Source organism: Vespa mandarinia, chromosome 8, assembly GCF_050613455.1.
Source record: "Vespa mandarinia isolate Hongniang chromosome 8, ASM5061345v1, whole genome shotgun sequence".
Lineage (NCBI taxonomy): Eukaryota > Metazoa > Arthropoda > Insecta > Hymenoptera > Vespidae > Vespa > Vespa mandarinia.
In genome coordinates this window covers 5,966,569-5,983,376 of record NC_140817.1, presented here as the reverse complement: position 1 = coordinate 5,983,376, position 16,808 = coordinate 5,966,569, and the positions used below count along the sequence as shown (strand labels likewise).

The following is a 16,808-nucleotide window of genomic DNA, read 5'->3' as shown; positions in this document are numbered from 1 at the left end:
CACACATACACTCTCTCTCCCTTTCTCTCCCTCTCTCTCACTCTTTCCTATGTTCTGCTTTGTAATTTCAGGAAACATTTTCATTTATAACACCCAAGCAAAAATATTTCATCTCTATGTTTATCCGAATTCCAATTGTGAGTTTAACATACAAAGCAAAGTTAACGTTTCTTACGTTCATATTGACAAATCTGGTAATAAAGATATCAACAGTAATAAATTTGCATTATGATTTCTGAGAATGAGAAAGAAACGCTTCAAGTTAAGTGACGCCTATTCTATATTTATGCAAATTCGAAGTCAATACGATCAAACGCATTCCTTTGTAAAAAAAATATTCCAATCGTGTAATTTACATTATGACGTCGTTCGCACCAGATTGAACTTTCATCTTCAAACGTTTCAACTTATGCAACTCATTTTCGCGATATCTATTTTTGAAATCTATTTTAAGGTAAGGCATCTCTTTAATTCCTAACTCTTTTCAAAATTATTTATCGTTGAAAAAAACTGTTTTGTAAGTGATATGCTTCCCGATAAAATTTCATATGCTAAAATTTCTTATATTGAAATCATCATTGGTGACGACTTTTAATTTTCGATATTTGATCGAGCCAAGCGAAATAAATTTTCAAGAGATCAAACAATATAACTCGTTGACTATTACATTTAAGATTAACAAAACTTTTGAAATGTCTTTATTAAAAATTTCATACTCTTTTTAATTTTGACTTGAATTACTGCATAAAGAAAATAATACTAGCAAATGAAAAAAAGTGTACAATTATTGATTTAACAAAAAAAAAAATTAATATGTTTATCCGAAGTACAATGATGGAAAAATTATTTTAAAAATCAATTATATTATATTTTATTCGATAATGATCATACCTAATTAAAAAAAAAAAAAGGTCACTTCGTAACTATCGATCAAAGATAACGAAGATACTAGATTGTTCAAAAGATTATGCGTTTTTACGACAGATGTCGCTACAATTCTAAAGAATATTGCAACTGCTGGTTGTACATCTTAAAGACGACAGTCGATGGTGAAAAAAGAGAGAAACTTTTGACAACAGGGATACAAAGATAATAGTAATTATTTGCAATTATCAATTAATTAATATATATATAATGTCGTGAAGATAAGGATATTTACAAATAGAATACGATAATTTAATAACTTGTTATATTAATAACATTAATTGCATTTGAATATGTATCAAAACACTTACGTACTTTCTTATTATTGATTAAATTTAATTTTATAAACAATTTGTTTTGTACCGGTACACCTGGTAATACTATGATCCTGGATCATAATGCATTATTTAAAAAGTATTTATGTTAAACCATTGCACGTAAAGAAAATCTATGATATGACGTCTTACTGGACGTGACAAACATTTTTTTTTTATATTCTCTAATCGTACGATTCGTAAAATGCTTTTAATTACGGTTCTCTTTGTGTCAACGTAAATATATTTATTAATTGAATGAAAATGCAAGTTTTTAAATTATTATTAGAAATATTGACAAGAAAAATTGTGATTTTTGTAACGATATAAAAGGTAAACTACGTACTTGCAAAATGGGTTCTGAACAAAGCTCACAAAGTGGTACTCAGAGCACAAGTAATGGCAGAGCAAGGACTGGACAACTTCGTCGTGGTAAAAGCGTTCCAAACAGCGAAAAAGTGCCAGAAGATACTCCACCTAGATGTACAAGTCCTGGTGCTAGCATATGTTCAGATTCTGATCTACCATATATATCTTATACTGTAAATAGACCTATCGGAGACTCTCCGAAGATGAGCAACAAACAATTACAATTGTATAGGGGAAAAAGTTTAGGAGCACAGGATATATCAAGGAGGAGAAATAGCTTCACTCATAGGTATGTAAAATCATTCGAAGCTTATTAATAATTATCTTTTCATTTATGAAATCTTTGTTTCATTATCAGTCATAGAAAACCATTATCTGACAAACTTCATAATATTGTGGTGGTAAAACCAGCTGCATCGGATCCTAGCACGGAAAAAGATCCAGATCTAGTCAAATTACAAAGTATTCCCATGTTTCTACCAATTATGCGTGGAACTTTGAATCTACCACCAGGAGTAAGAGATCCAGAAGTTCTTGAAAGATTGGATCCCATTGGATTATTTAATGTATGCGCCCGATATCAACATCATCTTAATACTAATGCACAAATGATAGCTGGAGAACAAGCAGCTCTATGCATTAATCTTGAAGCTGAAGTTAATAGAATTTTGAGTCTGGCTGTAGAAAGACAAAAGAAATTTGCAAAATTTACGGAACAACTAAACAAAGTACATGAACTTAGCAGACAACTGACCAAATGTCATTCGCTTCTTAATCAGACATTAGAGAGTCTTGAGACACTTAATAATTTCTTACCGATCGAAGACAGATTAGAACCATTTGTATGGACGACAGGATAGATACTAATATGACAATTACGAATCTAATAGCTCGAAAAAATATTCTTTCAGCTTGATGCATGACGTACAAAGATTTAAACTCTAGAAATGCCTACATAAGTTCTATTCTCTGTCTACAAATCAACACCCCATTGTAAAACTAGATGTGAGTAGAATGAATATGGAACTATATCTATGGAACTATAACTATACTTATAAGTGATTTGAATAGTTACCACTTTGGATTACAAGGTCTACCTGCACACTATATTTAGTCATATAGATTTCTAATATTTACACCAATATTGTATATTAAATACAATGCGCTTAATCTTGAAAAACAGGGATTTGTATGATACATCTATTTTCATGTGAATTCAACGATTGTATAATAATAATAATAAAAAAAAAAAGGAATAGAGAGATTTAAGAGAATTATGCTAGAACTTTTTTTCTTCTAATAATATGAACATATACATATATTAAAAGCAATAGAATACAAGGGGATCTACTTTATTTAAAAGAAAGAAGTAAATCACTCTTTTTATGACTTCTTAAGAAATGTTAGAGATATTATAAAAATGTGTCTATATATATATATATATAGACACATAGATACATATATATAAGTGTTAAAAATAAAACGAAGAATAAATAAATTTTGAATCATTTATATATATTTTTTTTATAAATACATACCCTAAATATCAACATCAGCAGATTGCCTAGCTTTCAACTGTCTGTATGCTGCAATAACACTGCTCTGTTCTTTTTCCAGTTGTCTTCTTTCACTAGCTGGTAGATTTTTACGTTTACCAGATCTATCAATGACAACCGATTTTGTAGTATTGCTATTGGATGAACCATTCTTTGCGAATAACGAATGTAGAAGCAAATTTTTCTTTCCTGGCTATTGGAAAAGAATTTTAATATGAAAAGTAGAATGTAAATATATTATATATCTACAGTATATATTTAAAGTTAAATTGTTATTAAAGTTTACCTTGATAGTATCCGTGAGATTAGCTTTTTTAGGTCTGGTAACTAATCTAGGCGGTGCATGCACTGTTTCTCCAAATTTCACATCATCTTGAAATATTTGAAAATTATCAATTAAATCTTCTTCCTTTTTTTTCTTCTTGATTAACAACTTCTGCCTTCTTTTTTGAGATTTACTAAGGTTCATATCACCTTCGCCTTCTTTATTCTTTTTCTTTTTTCTAATATTTTTATGTTTTGCCCTCAATCTCTCTAATTCATCCAACTCATCTTTAGGACGTTTAGATATACCTTCGACCTCTCCGGTATTAGAATTTCTATTTACAACGACATCGTATTTCTTTTCAAAGGCAGTTTCATTAAGAAAAGCATGAGTCTCCTGACTGACACGATAAAAAAATCGATTGTTACTTTCGTCGGGTTTTTGTTGAAATATTGGAACTGCCTTTTCTGGTTTTGATTTAGGATGTAACGACTTTGGTTTTTCACCGCCAACGCATATTAATCCATTTTTCTTCCTTTTCCTTACTTTCTTCACATTACTTATTTTACCAGACTTAACTGCTTCCTTAAGTCTAATAAAATTTTCCAAACTTTTTGATACTGCTTGCTCTTTGACATCTTTCGGCGGAGCGTTTATTTTTGTTTCTAACCTACAAATTCATAACAACGTTGCTAACCTTCAAAAACACTAACTTACAATGGTGATTACTCGAAAGAAAACTCACTCAGCTAATCGTTTAGCACGCTGTTTTTCAGGATCCTTGACGCCACGATGTTTCTTCCCCGGAATTTTGCGACCCATTGTCACAAACAATATTTATTATTTTCAAAATGACATTGAACCGACGTAAACCCACATGGAAGATATTACAATTTATTTACACGCTACTACATACAAACTAAAATGAAAGCTTAAGAAATTATTCATTATCCATTAGAATTTTTCAATAGAATATAAATACAAATTTATAAAATGTTATCAATAACATCGAGATAATATTATTACAAATTTATATCGTAAAATACTAGTTTTGAAAACGTATTTCAGTATATAACTCGCCAGATGTCTCTTCAAGATTACTTATTTATCTCACGTAATAGATATCTATTTGTCTATTTATCGTTTATGACGTTAAAAAAAAAATAAAAAAAAAAGGCAAGAAAACAAAAAAAGACGAGTTTGTGATCTTACGAAAGAACTTTTCTTCCTAAAAACATTCGCTTCAGCCACTTTTCTAAGTATACCCTACATATCTAGTATTTGATTGTTAAACGTACGTTTAACAATCAGATAAATAAAATAACATCAATGTCGTTCTAAATATACATTCAAATGACCATCTATCTAACCTAAATAACAATGAATCTGGTTCGTTCAAAAGTAAATAACGTCAAAAGACAAATCTACGATAATTGGAAGGGCATATTCATGACCTTGAGACTATGTTCTAGCGATAACCGAAATACAGGAATGTCTAATGAACAAATCGAAGATCAACAAAAAGCTGATGATTCTCTCTCTATAGAAGATATTACAGAGCCTACCAACTGCTGCATGTCTGGTTGTAATAATTGCGTTTGGATTCAATACGCAGAGAAACTGAGTAACTCTATTGAAGTTAATAATCTGGATGTACAAAAACAAATTATAGAGAAAATTCAAGATCCAAACATGAAAGCATATCTTTCGATGGAATTAAGATGTCGAAATTTGATAAAAGAATAGTAGTAAATAATAATAATAATTATTATTTTAAAAATCTGTACATACATTGCTTTTTTTAGATATCAAATTAAATAGAAAAAAATATGTGCTTTTTTATATTTCGAATTAATACCATTCTTACTTTTTCTTTTTTCTTTCTTTTTTTTTTTCTTTTTTTTTTTCCTTATTAACAAAATTCTATTCTCTCTATTTTCTTTTTTCCCTAATAATAAAATTAACTACGTCTATGTCAATTAACCTATGAAAATTGTTCGTTCATGAAATAAAATTATTAAATGATTGACAATAAGATAAAAGTTTATAAATAATTATGAAAATTTTGGTCGAACGTTAAATTCAAAAAAAAATTGAAGAATAAATGTAAAAACGCGGCAAATTAGTTTAATGTAGCGTGTATGTATACTACGATATACATTTGTACTACGTTGCAAAGAAAGATAAGATATCGTAAAAAATACCAATTATTTGAATCTCATCGAAACTCAAGTTTGTAAGCAAGTATATAAAGTATTATTGAGAAAAAAAAGAACAGAAAAAAAAATAGTAAAAATACAAAACATCGAAAGTATGAAGATACATAAGCGTGTAAGAACGTATTATTTTTTTACTTGCATTGAGAAGTTCATAACGTACCATCTAGCGTTAAAATTACAAAACCTGTATAATGAACGTCGATAAGAAAGATTGATCGATATCGAAAAATTTAACAAATTCGAAACGAAACGATATTTATAAATAAATTAACGATAGAGAAATATATATTGTTCATGTGAAGACAAAATTTTACTTATGTATCTTTGAAGAAAAATATCGAATTAAATTATCTCATTAAAATACTATTATTTTCGAATGGTTCGATTAAAAAAAAAAATCAATGAACTTCGAAATCAAATATTCACTCACCTTCAACTTTCGTTTTTTTTTTTTTATCGGTAACGTATCCAAAAGTCGTGTGAACGTTAAACTAGTTTATGCTTTTATTCATATTTCTATGCATGTATATGAAGCCACTTGTGTCGTTGCGTCAGTAACGAGAACGTACCTTCTGTTTCGTATGCGCTGTTAATTTAAAGAACGTACTCAGTTTGTTTGCACTTTTTGCTTTTATACTTATCAATCCAGCGAGTTAATTTTAAAGACAGATTAATAGATAGATAGATAGATAGATAGATAGATAGATAAATAGATAGATAGGTAAATAGATAGACAGATAAATGGATAGAGATAGAGCGAGATAAAAGAACGGCAACGTCGTAAAAAATCAGTGAGTGCATTTTATTTTAATTTAAATAAACGATGAGAACGTTAAAATTAATAATTTCAATTTAAAACAAGCACAAACAAAATTCGATCATCTATAAAAGCTTTCTATTTTAGTGCGTAAAAAAAAAAAGAAAAATAGGATAATAAAAATAACCTATATAATAATCTTTAAAATCGTTAATTAGTAATAGCGCGAGTACTTCGATTGATTGATTAAACATACGAAAAGTCAGTTGAGAATACCGTTAGAGGAATCCAGTGAAGGGTAAATATCAAGACGGAAAAGAGAACCGGATTGTAAAAGTTAATTAGATTCGAATAAATTGATGTTGGATGAAAATACATCTATGGTGATGGAACAGGATAGGTTGGTAAGGTAAAATGATCGGGTAAAAGGATAAAGTGTAGGATAACTCGATATATAAAAAAAAAAAAAAAAAAAGAAAAAGAAAAAGAAAAAGAAAAAACTCGAACACACGTGGTATTCGTTTGTCGACCGACTAACTTTTTCACGCGTGGGTGCACGCACGCGTACGAACGTGACCGAACGCATACGAACACGCACGATCGCTTACGACTGCGTACGATAGCGACACGCGCGCGTAAAAAGGAGAAAAAGAAAGGAAAAGAGAGCGAGATAGAGAAAGAGAGAGAGAGAGAGAGAGAGAGAGAGAGAGAGAGAGAAAGAGAGAGAGAGGATTATTTTCGCTTTTGCCGGCACACGTATCTAAAGAGTCACGCACTTACGTATTCGCGTGTGTTACAAGCGAACAACATTTCTTCGTCGCTGCGTTGGCTTTTCTTGAACGACATATGTAACTGTATAGATCTATGTTAGTTGAGTGTATGCAGCCCGATGACGTTGAATCTTGACGCGTGATACCGCGAAATCGTTGTAACGTGACTTTCGAAAAGAGCGAGTCAAAAGAAAAAAGAAAAAAAAAGGACGAAAACTAATAAAAAAAAAGGAAAAATAAAATGAAAATAGCGTACCGAAGGAAAACAATGACGAAAGGCGTTATAATAGTGCGACGATTTTATCTACGAAATATTACTAAGCTAAATGAAATTACTACGTTAATCGTGAATATGATAATGGCGCCATTTTTTTTTCGCGAAAAGCTTTTCTACTTAACGTACGTACCGACGGAACGAAGTCAATAGTGCGTGGAGAATTTGAAAGAGGTGGAAACGGTGAAGAAGAGAGGAGAAAAGTGAGGAAAGAAAGACGAACGGAAGTAGCGGTTCCTTTCGCGGTTCTGACTGAGAGTGAGAGATACCTACATAAGAGTAGAATGCCGGCCGGTCTTATAGTTCGTTTGCTGGTTACATCGTTATAGTGTACCTATCGTTTTTTCTTAATCTTTTTTTTTTTACGCACATATATATATATTTTTTGACTTCATTTTTAACTACGTCTAATAATTTTAAAACATATGACAAATTTTCAAAGATGATTTTTCTTTCCATGTTATTTTTTATTTTGATCAACGTATTTAAATGGAAACTCTTCAAATCGTCATTTACTTTTCTCAAACCATAACTGTGACAATTGAAATTCAAATGATTAAATATCGTAAGTTAATTAACGATTTAACAAATTAAAATAACAATTTAACAAATTAAAAATAATGATTTTATTCGATTGAACAATATTTTATATTATATTCATAACGTTCCGATGAAATTTATTTATTTTAAATTTATAATTTAAAATGATCTGTCATTTCAATTGGACTCGATCAGATAGCTATATAGGATAATGTTAAATGAGAATAGAAAAATCGATAGAATTAGTTTCAAACGATCGTTCGCGACGACGTATGCTATTATTGTTTCTATTAAAAATAATCTTGTAAGAGTGTTCGGTTAAATTTGTGATCGAATAAAAAAAAAAAAAAAAAAGAAGAAGAAGAAGAAAAAAATACAAAAAAGGGACAAAAGAATAAAAACAAGAGAAAAAAAATGAAGAACGAGGAGAGTGTCGAACGAGATGGACGATGGACGTTTTTTCATAATTGGTTTAGTTGATTTTCAAGATAACCGACGAAGAGGAGCATAGAAGATGAATAGATTTTAAATAGATAGATTATAATAATAAGATATTTTATTTCGATTAACGATGATGGACATGGCAAAAAAAGAAAATTATATAAAGGATCGATTTAAAGAATTAATTTAATTCTGACTGAATATTTATGTACATATTCAAATAATAGTATAAAAAAGTGAATTGAGTAACATCGATCAAGAGAGATAAATAGATAAATAGAGAGAGAGATAGAAAGAGAGAGAAAGAGAGAAGGATGGAGGATTGAGAGGATCACGAAATGCCGACGATCGAGAGGCTCGCAACGAGAAGAAATGCCAATGAAGAACCGGAGGAACATTCGACGACTGATACCAATACGGGACAACCAAACGAATTGAATGCATCCGAATTGTTGAGACCCTGTGCAGATGGTCATGAAAATATTGGTGAATCCTGCCTCGAGGAGACTGGAAGAAATGATTCTTCGAGAGAGAAACGCAGTCTTCTTGGTAATTTTCAAAGAAGAGCCTTCAACAGGATCAGCTTCAGAGGAGAGTCCGGACCTCTTTTGACCAGGTTAGAACGAACTTTTAGCTTAGTTGCCTATTTATAATTTTATCGTTTTACTCTTACATAGAGAGAAGGCTATCTATTTTGAGAATTTTTCGATATAGTTCGAACAGTTTTTTTCTTTTTTTTTTTTTGTTCTTAAAGTTTTTCACAATAATCGCTATTTTAATAAATCAAACGTTTTATAATATAAATTTTGTAATAATAATAATAATAATAATAATAATAATAATAATAATAATAATAATAATAATAATAATAATAATTTGATAATAAAGTTATTCGCTTGGTAGTTATTGTAATGAATATTGTTTTTTTTTTTTTTTTTTTTTTTTTTCTTTTTCCTTAGAGTCCTGCGTAAAGAACAAAACTTGAAGGATTTTTTATACTATGTGTTTGATGAATTTAGATATAATGAGAATAAAAGTAACACGAAGTGGAAAAAAATTTTTAATAACAATTATATTTTAAAGGTTCTTTTGCTATTTACAATTATATTTTTTCAGTAACTTTTACATATTGTTTCGTTTTGATTTGTTTCGGCCTGAATTCTACTGTTTAATCGTTATTAACAAGTTAAAAGTTATACAAAATAATGGAGGAAGTCCCTTAGTTTCTTCCGCCATTATAAAAATATCATAAAAATTATCTTTAAACTTGAAATTACTATTCAATTATCGCAAGTGCTGTAAACGTATGTCACGATGATTGTTAGATATGAAAGAGAAAAAAAGGCAAAAGAAAATGAAAAACAAGGAAAAGAAAAATAATTGTTGTCCAACAAGGTAGACAAAATAGTACATCAAACATCCTCATGCTGTTCGCATTTAATCGTAGAGCTTCTTACAAGAAATGAAGATTTTTTACTTTCGAAACTGTTATTTTGGCGATATGTAAGTGCTATTAATAAAGTAAGTGCTTATAAATAAATTATTATTTATAATTGTCATTATAAATAATAATTTATAGTAACAACCATCTTTCTTTTTCTTTTTATATATACATATATATATATATATATATATATATATATATATATATATATATATAAAACCTGTAAAATAACTTAGAATTTGTTTTTAAAAAGGAAAACATACGATAAATTCTTCTGTTCAATTAAATGATAGAATTATCATGATAGAATTGTTATTAAACATATCCCAATTAAATCTTTTATTAATTTCAATTGTTACTATCGAAGGGATCAGTTACGCTAAATGTGTTATATATGATCTTATTATAGGCAATTTTTAAAAAAACATTAGCTGATATGTTCGAGTGATTTTTCAGTTTTGTCTGTCAATTGTTTGAGTATTGTTTCATTTTTTCTTCGATCAATTTTATTTTCAAATTTCTACGTAGATCCATCATTATTAAATGAATAACATCGTACATTGTATTTTAATATGATTTTTAGTTTGCTATAACCCATGATTCGATACCATAGGTTCAAATGGATTTTATAATAATCATATATATATATATATATATATATATATATATATATATATATATATTATAAACTTGTTTTTAAGATTTTTATTTTCGAGTCTTACCAAGGATATTCTTTACTACCCTGTTCCACTCGTTCTATTGTATTAAGATTAGTTGTTTTTTGTGTAAGTTAAGTTATGATTGATAATTTAAGGGTTGTCAGTATCAACTATCGCGTTGAAATATTTATCGTTATTAATTCTACCCTTAATCGGACAATTTTATATAAAATGATATTTTGGAGATTTAACGCACGCTGATGTTTTATTACGATAGTTTCTCACATGGCCGTACTTTTGACGTCTTATTATCGCGGAATTTTACTTTTCGCTTTGCATGACTCGAATGAAATGATAATATTTAAAAATAATCTGCTAATTTTTAAAATATCTTCGATATTATCGTTTGGTACCAACTCAATGTAGAATAACGCAATTCATTTATTTTTATAACTCTTATTGTATTACATTATTTATTCATTATGCTTTTTGACCTAATTTACCAATCTCATGCACTATATACTATTTTATACTAATTAATTAATAGCTGCTATTTTTTTATTAAATCGATAAATATAATAATTAGTATCTTTTTTTATTTAGATATTTTAAACACTTTTCTATCTCAATAGTGTTTAGTTTAATTCAAATTTAATTATCACACTGTTGTCTAATTGTTTCTTCACCGTTTCCCGTAACAATAGTCTTACGGCACAATTACTATTATGAATATTGTCCACAGTTTGTGATACTAGGCTTGATTATTGACATTTTTTCTTCCATTAATACTTCGTACATGGTAATTATTATTATATCCATGATTTATCTTTTAACATGATTTTCTTTATTCATCGTAATAATTATTTGCTTAAATTTATGTTTTTTACTCTTATTAGATATTTATATGACAGTTACTTTATTAAAAAACTGGCCATTGAATTATGCAATGTTTGAACTTTTAACAAGATTATTGAAGTATCAAAACGATATTGTGTATTATTTGTTTTACTGGATTATATGTTAATGTTATTTACGTATTTATGTATACGTTATTTGCGTTACTTACATTACTTATTTACTTTAACTCGTCATTATGCATCTTATCTCTACGGCAGATATGATGTAACGTTTATACTAGTAACTTACTATACGTCTTACTTCTACAACGGCTTCGTGATCAATTAAAAAATTATTTTTAGCTTCAGAAAAAATTTTATTTTAATAGAAGCTTTTTCTTATATCTACCATACTCATGTTATGAATGATCCTTTCGTTATTGGGTCATTTAATATAAGTTGAGAAGCAATCACATATTGTAGGTCGAATTTTATTAATTATTAATTAAGATTTAATAATTTTATTGAAAAGTATAAATCCGAATATATATAACAAAATTATTACAATGTCAAATCCTTGAATATATTAAAGATCATTATTTATAATGCCTTGACTATTATGAATAATGATTAAAATGACCGTGCAATCTGATAAATATTGATTAATTTATTAAATTGACCTAATATTATGAACAATGCTACATTCTTTTCAAGCAATTTGATTTTCTTTTTTTCTTTTTAGCCTTTTTAATAAATTTCAGTGTTAGGATTGAGTCTTTTTAAGCAATTTTCTATAATAAATTTATTACTAACACTTAATTTATCACATAGTGACAAATGTATTAATCACTCTATCTATAACACAAATTAACTCATTATTGACAAACGCTAATTGACTGACTGATTGACTAGCTAAGCGCTTTTATATTTACTATATCAATTGTTTATTGAACTTTCCTGAGTTTTCAGAATCACTTTAAACCATCAACAAAGTACTAGATGATATGAACAACACGTTGGCCCATACACTATAGTTTCACATTAGAAAATATTAGGAAGTTTTTTTTTACAGATGAAAAGGAAAAAAAAAAGAAAATAAAATAAATTAAAATGTCGCACGAGATTAACTACTTGTCGCGTGAAATTACAATTCGATACTAAAAGTAATGCGCAACTCCGTCAAATGATCATTCCTCTCCTTTCCTTTCCTCTCAAAGCTCCTAACATTAACCAAACTCTCCCACCTTGTCTCTAATACTGCCAAAAAATCATTTCCTGCCAAAATATCATTATTATCATTTTGACAGACCACATACAATAGCATATTAATCATATTAATCTGTTGACAAATTATGATAAATAATTATGAAATATATAACATTATATTATATTGTTTGATTTTATTTGTCATTAATCATAATTACTAGGCATTACAATTAATGCTCGTGTTAATTATACAAGTCATAATACGGAGTATACATTTAATAGTTTCCGTTATCGTATTCGTCGAGAAATAGTGAAACGGAAACTAAGTTCGTTGTCGAAAGGATGCTCTGTAGTCATTGATAAATAATTTCCGTGGCGATAAGAAGTGAAGTAGGTTAATATCAGATGTAAATATGTGAAAGTCCCGTTATAATGTTCGAAATACAAAGTTTTAATAAAAAGAAATATTCAGAGTTATATTGAATTTTTATCGAACTTATCGATGACCGTTATTACTCGTTGTGCATTCTGCACTTTTCTCTTTTCTCTTTTCTTTTTCTTTTTTTTTATTCTTTTTTTTTTTTATTTGAATGTTCGCTATTTCGCGATTTATCATTTAAACGGTAAAAGGAATGAACATGCAGTAAAATATTTCTATTATATTACATTAATATTATGCGAGGATATGTTAGATATGTAATTATTAAAAAAATATAATGAAATATTCAACATTGGTTTAATTTGCAATTCATATTATTTGAATTGGATTATAATATTCATACATGATATCGATATGTATCTAAACGTATTTAAACTAATCATATTGTATTTTCATTTAATATTATATTTTTTTAAACGTTACATATGTGTGTCTGTATGTGTATTATGCGCTACTTTAAAAATAACTCAAAAAAAAAAAAATCATTCGATAAAGAACGTGTGAAAACTTAATTTTTCATTCTTTATCTATGTTATTTTTCTTTTTTTCTTTTTTTTTTTTTAATTATTAATATATTTCATATATGATCCATAAGATCATTATTCGATTTTAAATATTTTTCGTTTGTGTCTCTAAAATCTGTAAATATCTTTTGTTTGTCACTATAAGTTCAAGCGTTTCGGAAGAGCTATATGTTTTGACTGTTTTTCTAGAAATATGAAAAAAATAAACGACGAAGTTTTCGGAAGTGAGACTCGGTCGGAGACGCTTAGCCTCGGAATTTTAGTCGATAAGCTCGAAAATACTTCGTCGCTGAGAGATCTAGATCACAATGCGTTTTATGAACTCCGCGAAAATAGCATCACCATGTTCCCGTTTCCCTACCATCCTCGGCGGAAGTCTTTCTTTTGCTTGACGAGAATAGAAGTCTCTAATTGCGGAAACCGTGGCACGCCAAAGAGTATCAGGGAATCCCGTCCTCCTAGTTTTACGTTCGAATCACTTTGAAAATGTTTGTATTTAGACGCTACTTTGTTACTATTAATCTTGCGCAAAGAGAAGGAACTTTTCTCAAAGAAAAGTAAACACGTTCTGCGGGATCGTATATGACATTTATGTGCAGCATTTTATTATCAAAATCAATCAAAACTTTTTAATATGATGCATTGAGAAAAGAAAATTAATTATTAGCTGTAGTGATCAAATTCATGGATTTAATCAATCGATTAAATTAATTATTATGTTGCTCATTAAAATAAAAAAAAAAAATAAAAAAAAAAAATAAAAAAAAAATAAAAATAAAAAAAATAAAAATAATTGATCATCGATCAAAATTAGTTTTTAATCGATCTTCTAAAAATTCAAATTCCAATAAATTTGTAGATAAAAATTTCAATCGTCTTAGTGATCGTTCAATTGAATTCTAATAAAAGTTAAGAAGTGGTTGCATCGAAATGAACTCAAGGCAAAGAAACGTATCGTCGAGGAAAGATCCCAAAAGGACGTTCTTGGCCTAGAAAACGAAAACTGTCGGCCGCGAAAATCGTATCGTTCGTTCTCGAAACAGTGCCAGATCGCGAAACATTTCTCATGAAAATATTTTCTCTAAGGCTAATATGCTCGCGCCGATCTTTTGTCTCTGTCCATTACAATAGAATAATCGAGGGTGTCGAAAAATATGAATATAATGAATTTTAAAAATACCATCAATTGTATCAATCTCGAACGCATATTTTGTTATCTGTAAGTTTTTCATATAATTCTTCATTTAACCCTTTTTTGAAATAAATAAAATAAATTTAAGGAAAGACGTCGATCGTATTAATTACATACATACGTCATTTTACCTGACTTGTTTCTTTTTTCAACTTGAACGAAATAAATATTAAGGAATGACGTCGATTGTATTAATTACATGCATACGTCATTTTACCTGACCTTTCGTTTCTTTTTTCAACATGAAGAAAATAAATTTAAGGAATGACGTCGATCGTATTTAATACCGTGGATAATTTTTTTTTCGGCATAAACAAAATAAATTTAAGGAATGACGTCGATCGTATTATCCCGACGTTTCGAGTATATGCACTCAAAATAATAATTCATTTTTTTTTCTTTTTTTTTTTTTTTTCTTTCTTTCAAATTATTTATTTTATCGTGAACTTTCTATTCTTTGTTCATTTTTTCGACAGATCCAACTATTCTATTAAGACAGTAGAGTATTATTTAGCGTATATCTCGCCGGCCTTAAGCGGTGCCAAGCCGACGCATAGACGACACAGAGTACGACGAAAATCGTTTCTACTCTCCGATGACTCGAAATTCGATCGCGCAGTACTAAACGAGCTGTTGTTCGTTAATGAGCGAGTTTAATTAGCTCCGTGCGTCTCATTAAAAAATTTCGTTTATGAAACGGTACCATGCGAGAATGTACCGTGTATTTAAAAAAAAAGATATTGATATTGTCTCGCGTTATATTATACCAATCCATATAACGCAATATTTTACGTGCGATTAAATATTTAAAAATTCAATAAAGATTTCAGTATTTTATTTAGTAAAATTCGTAAAATTTTATGTGAGCTATAACCTTTATAGAATTCTAAAGAAATTGGAATAACATTTAAATACGAGAGACTAGTTTAAAAGTGAAGTGGACGCCAGCCAAAAGTAGGGAAAGTGAGAGTGCGAGTGAAAGGAAGGAAGAGAATAGAGAGATAAACGTTTAAATAATAATAGTGGTGGAAGTGGTGTGGGGGGTTTGGGAGATAGAAGACACAGAAAAGAAAAGAAAGAAACGATCGAGAATAATTCGATCGTTCGAGATCGAAAAGCCGAATGTGGTGCAAACGACTGATCTGGATATTTCTTTGGCTTTGGACTGGTTGCGATGTTTGGCTTTAGCGATGAAGCGAGCTGAATGGCGAGCAGAGCGGAGTAAAGAGCCTTTGGGACAGCTGAACTCTCGGTAGACTGTCCTTAAAGTGATCGCTCTGCACGGCCATCTTGAATAAGATTTAATTTTAGATGACCGAGCCTTCTTCGTGGCTGCCGAAAGCCGAATGAGAGATACATATATACTAAAGTTCGACAGATCGACATTGACGAGATAAAAAGAATAGATTAACGCTTCTTTTTTTGCGTTTGGATTGCGTATCTTTCTTTTCATTTTCTTTTTCTTTTATCTATATATATATATATTTTTTTTTTTTTATTATTTAAGAAGAAACATCTCTTTTCCTTCTATCTTTATTATTCATCGTATTCGCGGACGTCACTTCTATTGCGATAAGAGAGACCATCGAGAAGAGAGACGTTTGAATTTAGCAGAAAAATAAACATGGCTACGGCAACGTCAATCTTGCCGAGTGCGTCGAACGGAGAAAAACTACACCACCTTGGAGATGGAGGAACGGCTTTCTCCGGTTTACGCAGAGCACTCTCCCAAGTTTCGATGCTTGTCCTTAAAGCCACGACTTCCGGAGAAGCTGCTTGGCGAGAAGAATTACTTAAGTACGCGAATCTAATTCGACGATACTCATTTTACGACTTTTTTTCTAAGTTTAATATTTTCTTCGATCTTTGACAACAAATTAATGATAGTAATGATATCGAAAATTGTTAGGAACATCGATATAAAAAAATACAGTAGAAATAATTAAATACAGGTTGACCGAAATAAATCTGAATTGTAGAATAAACTTTTTTTATATCATTCTTTTTTATTTTTTTATATTATATATATATATATATATATGAATGTAAATCGTTTGAGTAAGATGCGAATGTACTAGA

General features: G+C 29.2%; 4 protein-coding genes across 16 annotated transcripts in view; 3 read left to right on the top strand and 1 right to left on the bottom strand.

Annotated features, from left to right (window-relative positions):
* Nucleotides 1-7,330, bottom strand: part of LOC118449964 (coiled-coil domain-containing protein 137) — a 30,898-nt gene extending 23,568 nt beyond the window's left edge. Inside the window, exons 1-5 of one of the 6 annotated variants that reach the window (XM_085658739.1) lie at nucleotides 7,185-7,330; nucleotides 6,078-6,233; nucleotides 4,174-4,347; nucleotides 3,450-4,098; nucleotides 3,146-3,356 (exon numbers count right to left, since the gene is read on the bottom strand). In XM_085658739.1, coding sequence (XP_085514865.1) covers nucleotides 3,147-3,356; nucleotides 3,450-4,098; nucleotides 4,174-4,250 — 936 coding nt within the window. In that variant the 5' untranslated portion in view covers nucleotides 4,251-4,347; nucleotides 6,078-6,233; nucleotides 7,185-7,330 and the 3' untranslated portion in view covers nucleotide 3,146. Of the gene's footprint in view, nucleotides 1-2,144; nucleotides 2,286-3,145; nucleotides 3,357-3,449; nucleotides 4,099-4,173; nucleotides 4,599-6,077; nucleotides 6,498-6,680; nucleotides 6,863-6,915; nucleotides 6,939-7,184 lie in introns of those variants that run through there. The other 5 variants (XM_085658741.1, XM_085658740.1, XM_085658742.1 and 2 more) reach the window with 5 other exon arrangements.
* On the top strand, nucleotides 1,008-2,967 carry BORCS5 (BLOC-1 related complex subunit 5). Of its 2 annotated transcripts, none has more exons than XM_035885435.2 (3): nucleotides 1,008-1,095; nucleotides 1,572-1,896; nucleotides 1,972-2,967. In XM_035885435.2, the coding sequence occupies exons 2-3, from the start codon at nucleotides 1,592-1,594 to the stop codon at nucleotides 2,465-2,467; spliced, it is 801 nt and encodes a 266-aa protein (XP_035741328.1). In that variant the 5' UTR covers nucleotides 1,008-1,095; nucleotides 1,572-1,591; the 3' UTR covers nucleotides 2,468-2,967. The 2 variants fall into 2 exon arrangements, with proteins under 2 accessions (XP_035741328.1, XP_035741311.1); XM_035885418.2 differs by having other exon boundaries at nucleotides 1,966-2,963.
* LOC146872844 (oxidoreductase-like domain-containing protein 1) lies at nucleotides 4,576-5,281 on the top strand. Of its 3 annotated transcripts, none has more exons than XM_085658748.1 (2): nucleotides 4,576-4,829; nucleotides 4,901-5,281. In XM_085658748.1, the coding sequence occupies exon 2, from the start codon at nucleotides 4,920-4,922 to the stop codon at nucleotides 5,172-5,174; it is 255 nt and encodes an 84-aa protein (XP_085514874.1). In that variant the 5' UTR covers nucleotides 4,576-4,829; nucleotides 4,901-4,919; the 3' UTR covers nucleotides 5,175-5,281. The 3 variants fall into 3 exon arrangements, with proteins under 3 accessions (XP_085514874.1, XP_085514873.1, XP_085514872.1); XM_085658747.1 differs by having other exon boundaries at nucleotides 4,576-4,817; nucleotides 4,901-5,274; XM_085658746.1 differs by having other exon boundaries at nucleotides 4,576-5,273.
* A 564-nt stretch (nucleotides 7,331-7,894) lies between the features above and the next one.
* LOC118449828 (ATP-sensitive inward rectifier potassium channel 12) overlaps nucleotides 7,895-16,808 on the top strand; it is a 39,388-nt gene continuing 30,474 nt past the window's right edge. For 3 of the 5 annotated variants that reach the window (XM_085658732.1, XM_085658733.1, XM_085658731.1), the window contains exon 1: nucleotides 7,895-9,045. In XM_085658732.1, coding sequence (XP_085514858.1) covers nucleotides 8,768-9,045 — 278 coding nt within the window. In that variant the 5' untranslated portion in view covers nucleotides 7,895-8,767. Of the gene's footprint in view, nucleotides 9,046-9,876; nucleotides 9,933-15,338; nucleotides 15,982-16,236; nucleotides 16,527-16,808 lie in introns of those variants that run through there. The other 2 variants (XM_035884951.2, XM_035884957.2) reach the window with 2 other exon arrangements.

Coding starts and splice junctions, on each gene's coding strand:
- LOC146872844 (XM_085658746.1), top strand. CDS start 4,809: ATGAATCTGGTTCGTTCAAAAGTAAATAACGTCAAAAGACAAATCTAC.
- BORCS5 (XM_035885418.2), top strand. CDS start 1,592: ATGGGTTCTGAACAAAGCTCACAAAGTGGTACTCAGAGCACAAGTAAT. Junction 1,897..1,965: donor AGAAATAGCTTCACTCATAG/GTATGTAAAATC, acceptor TTTCATTATCAG/TCATAGAAAACCATTATCTG.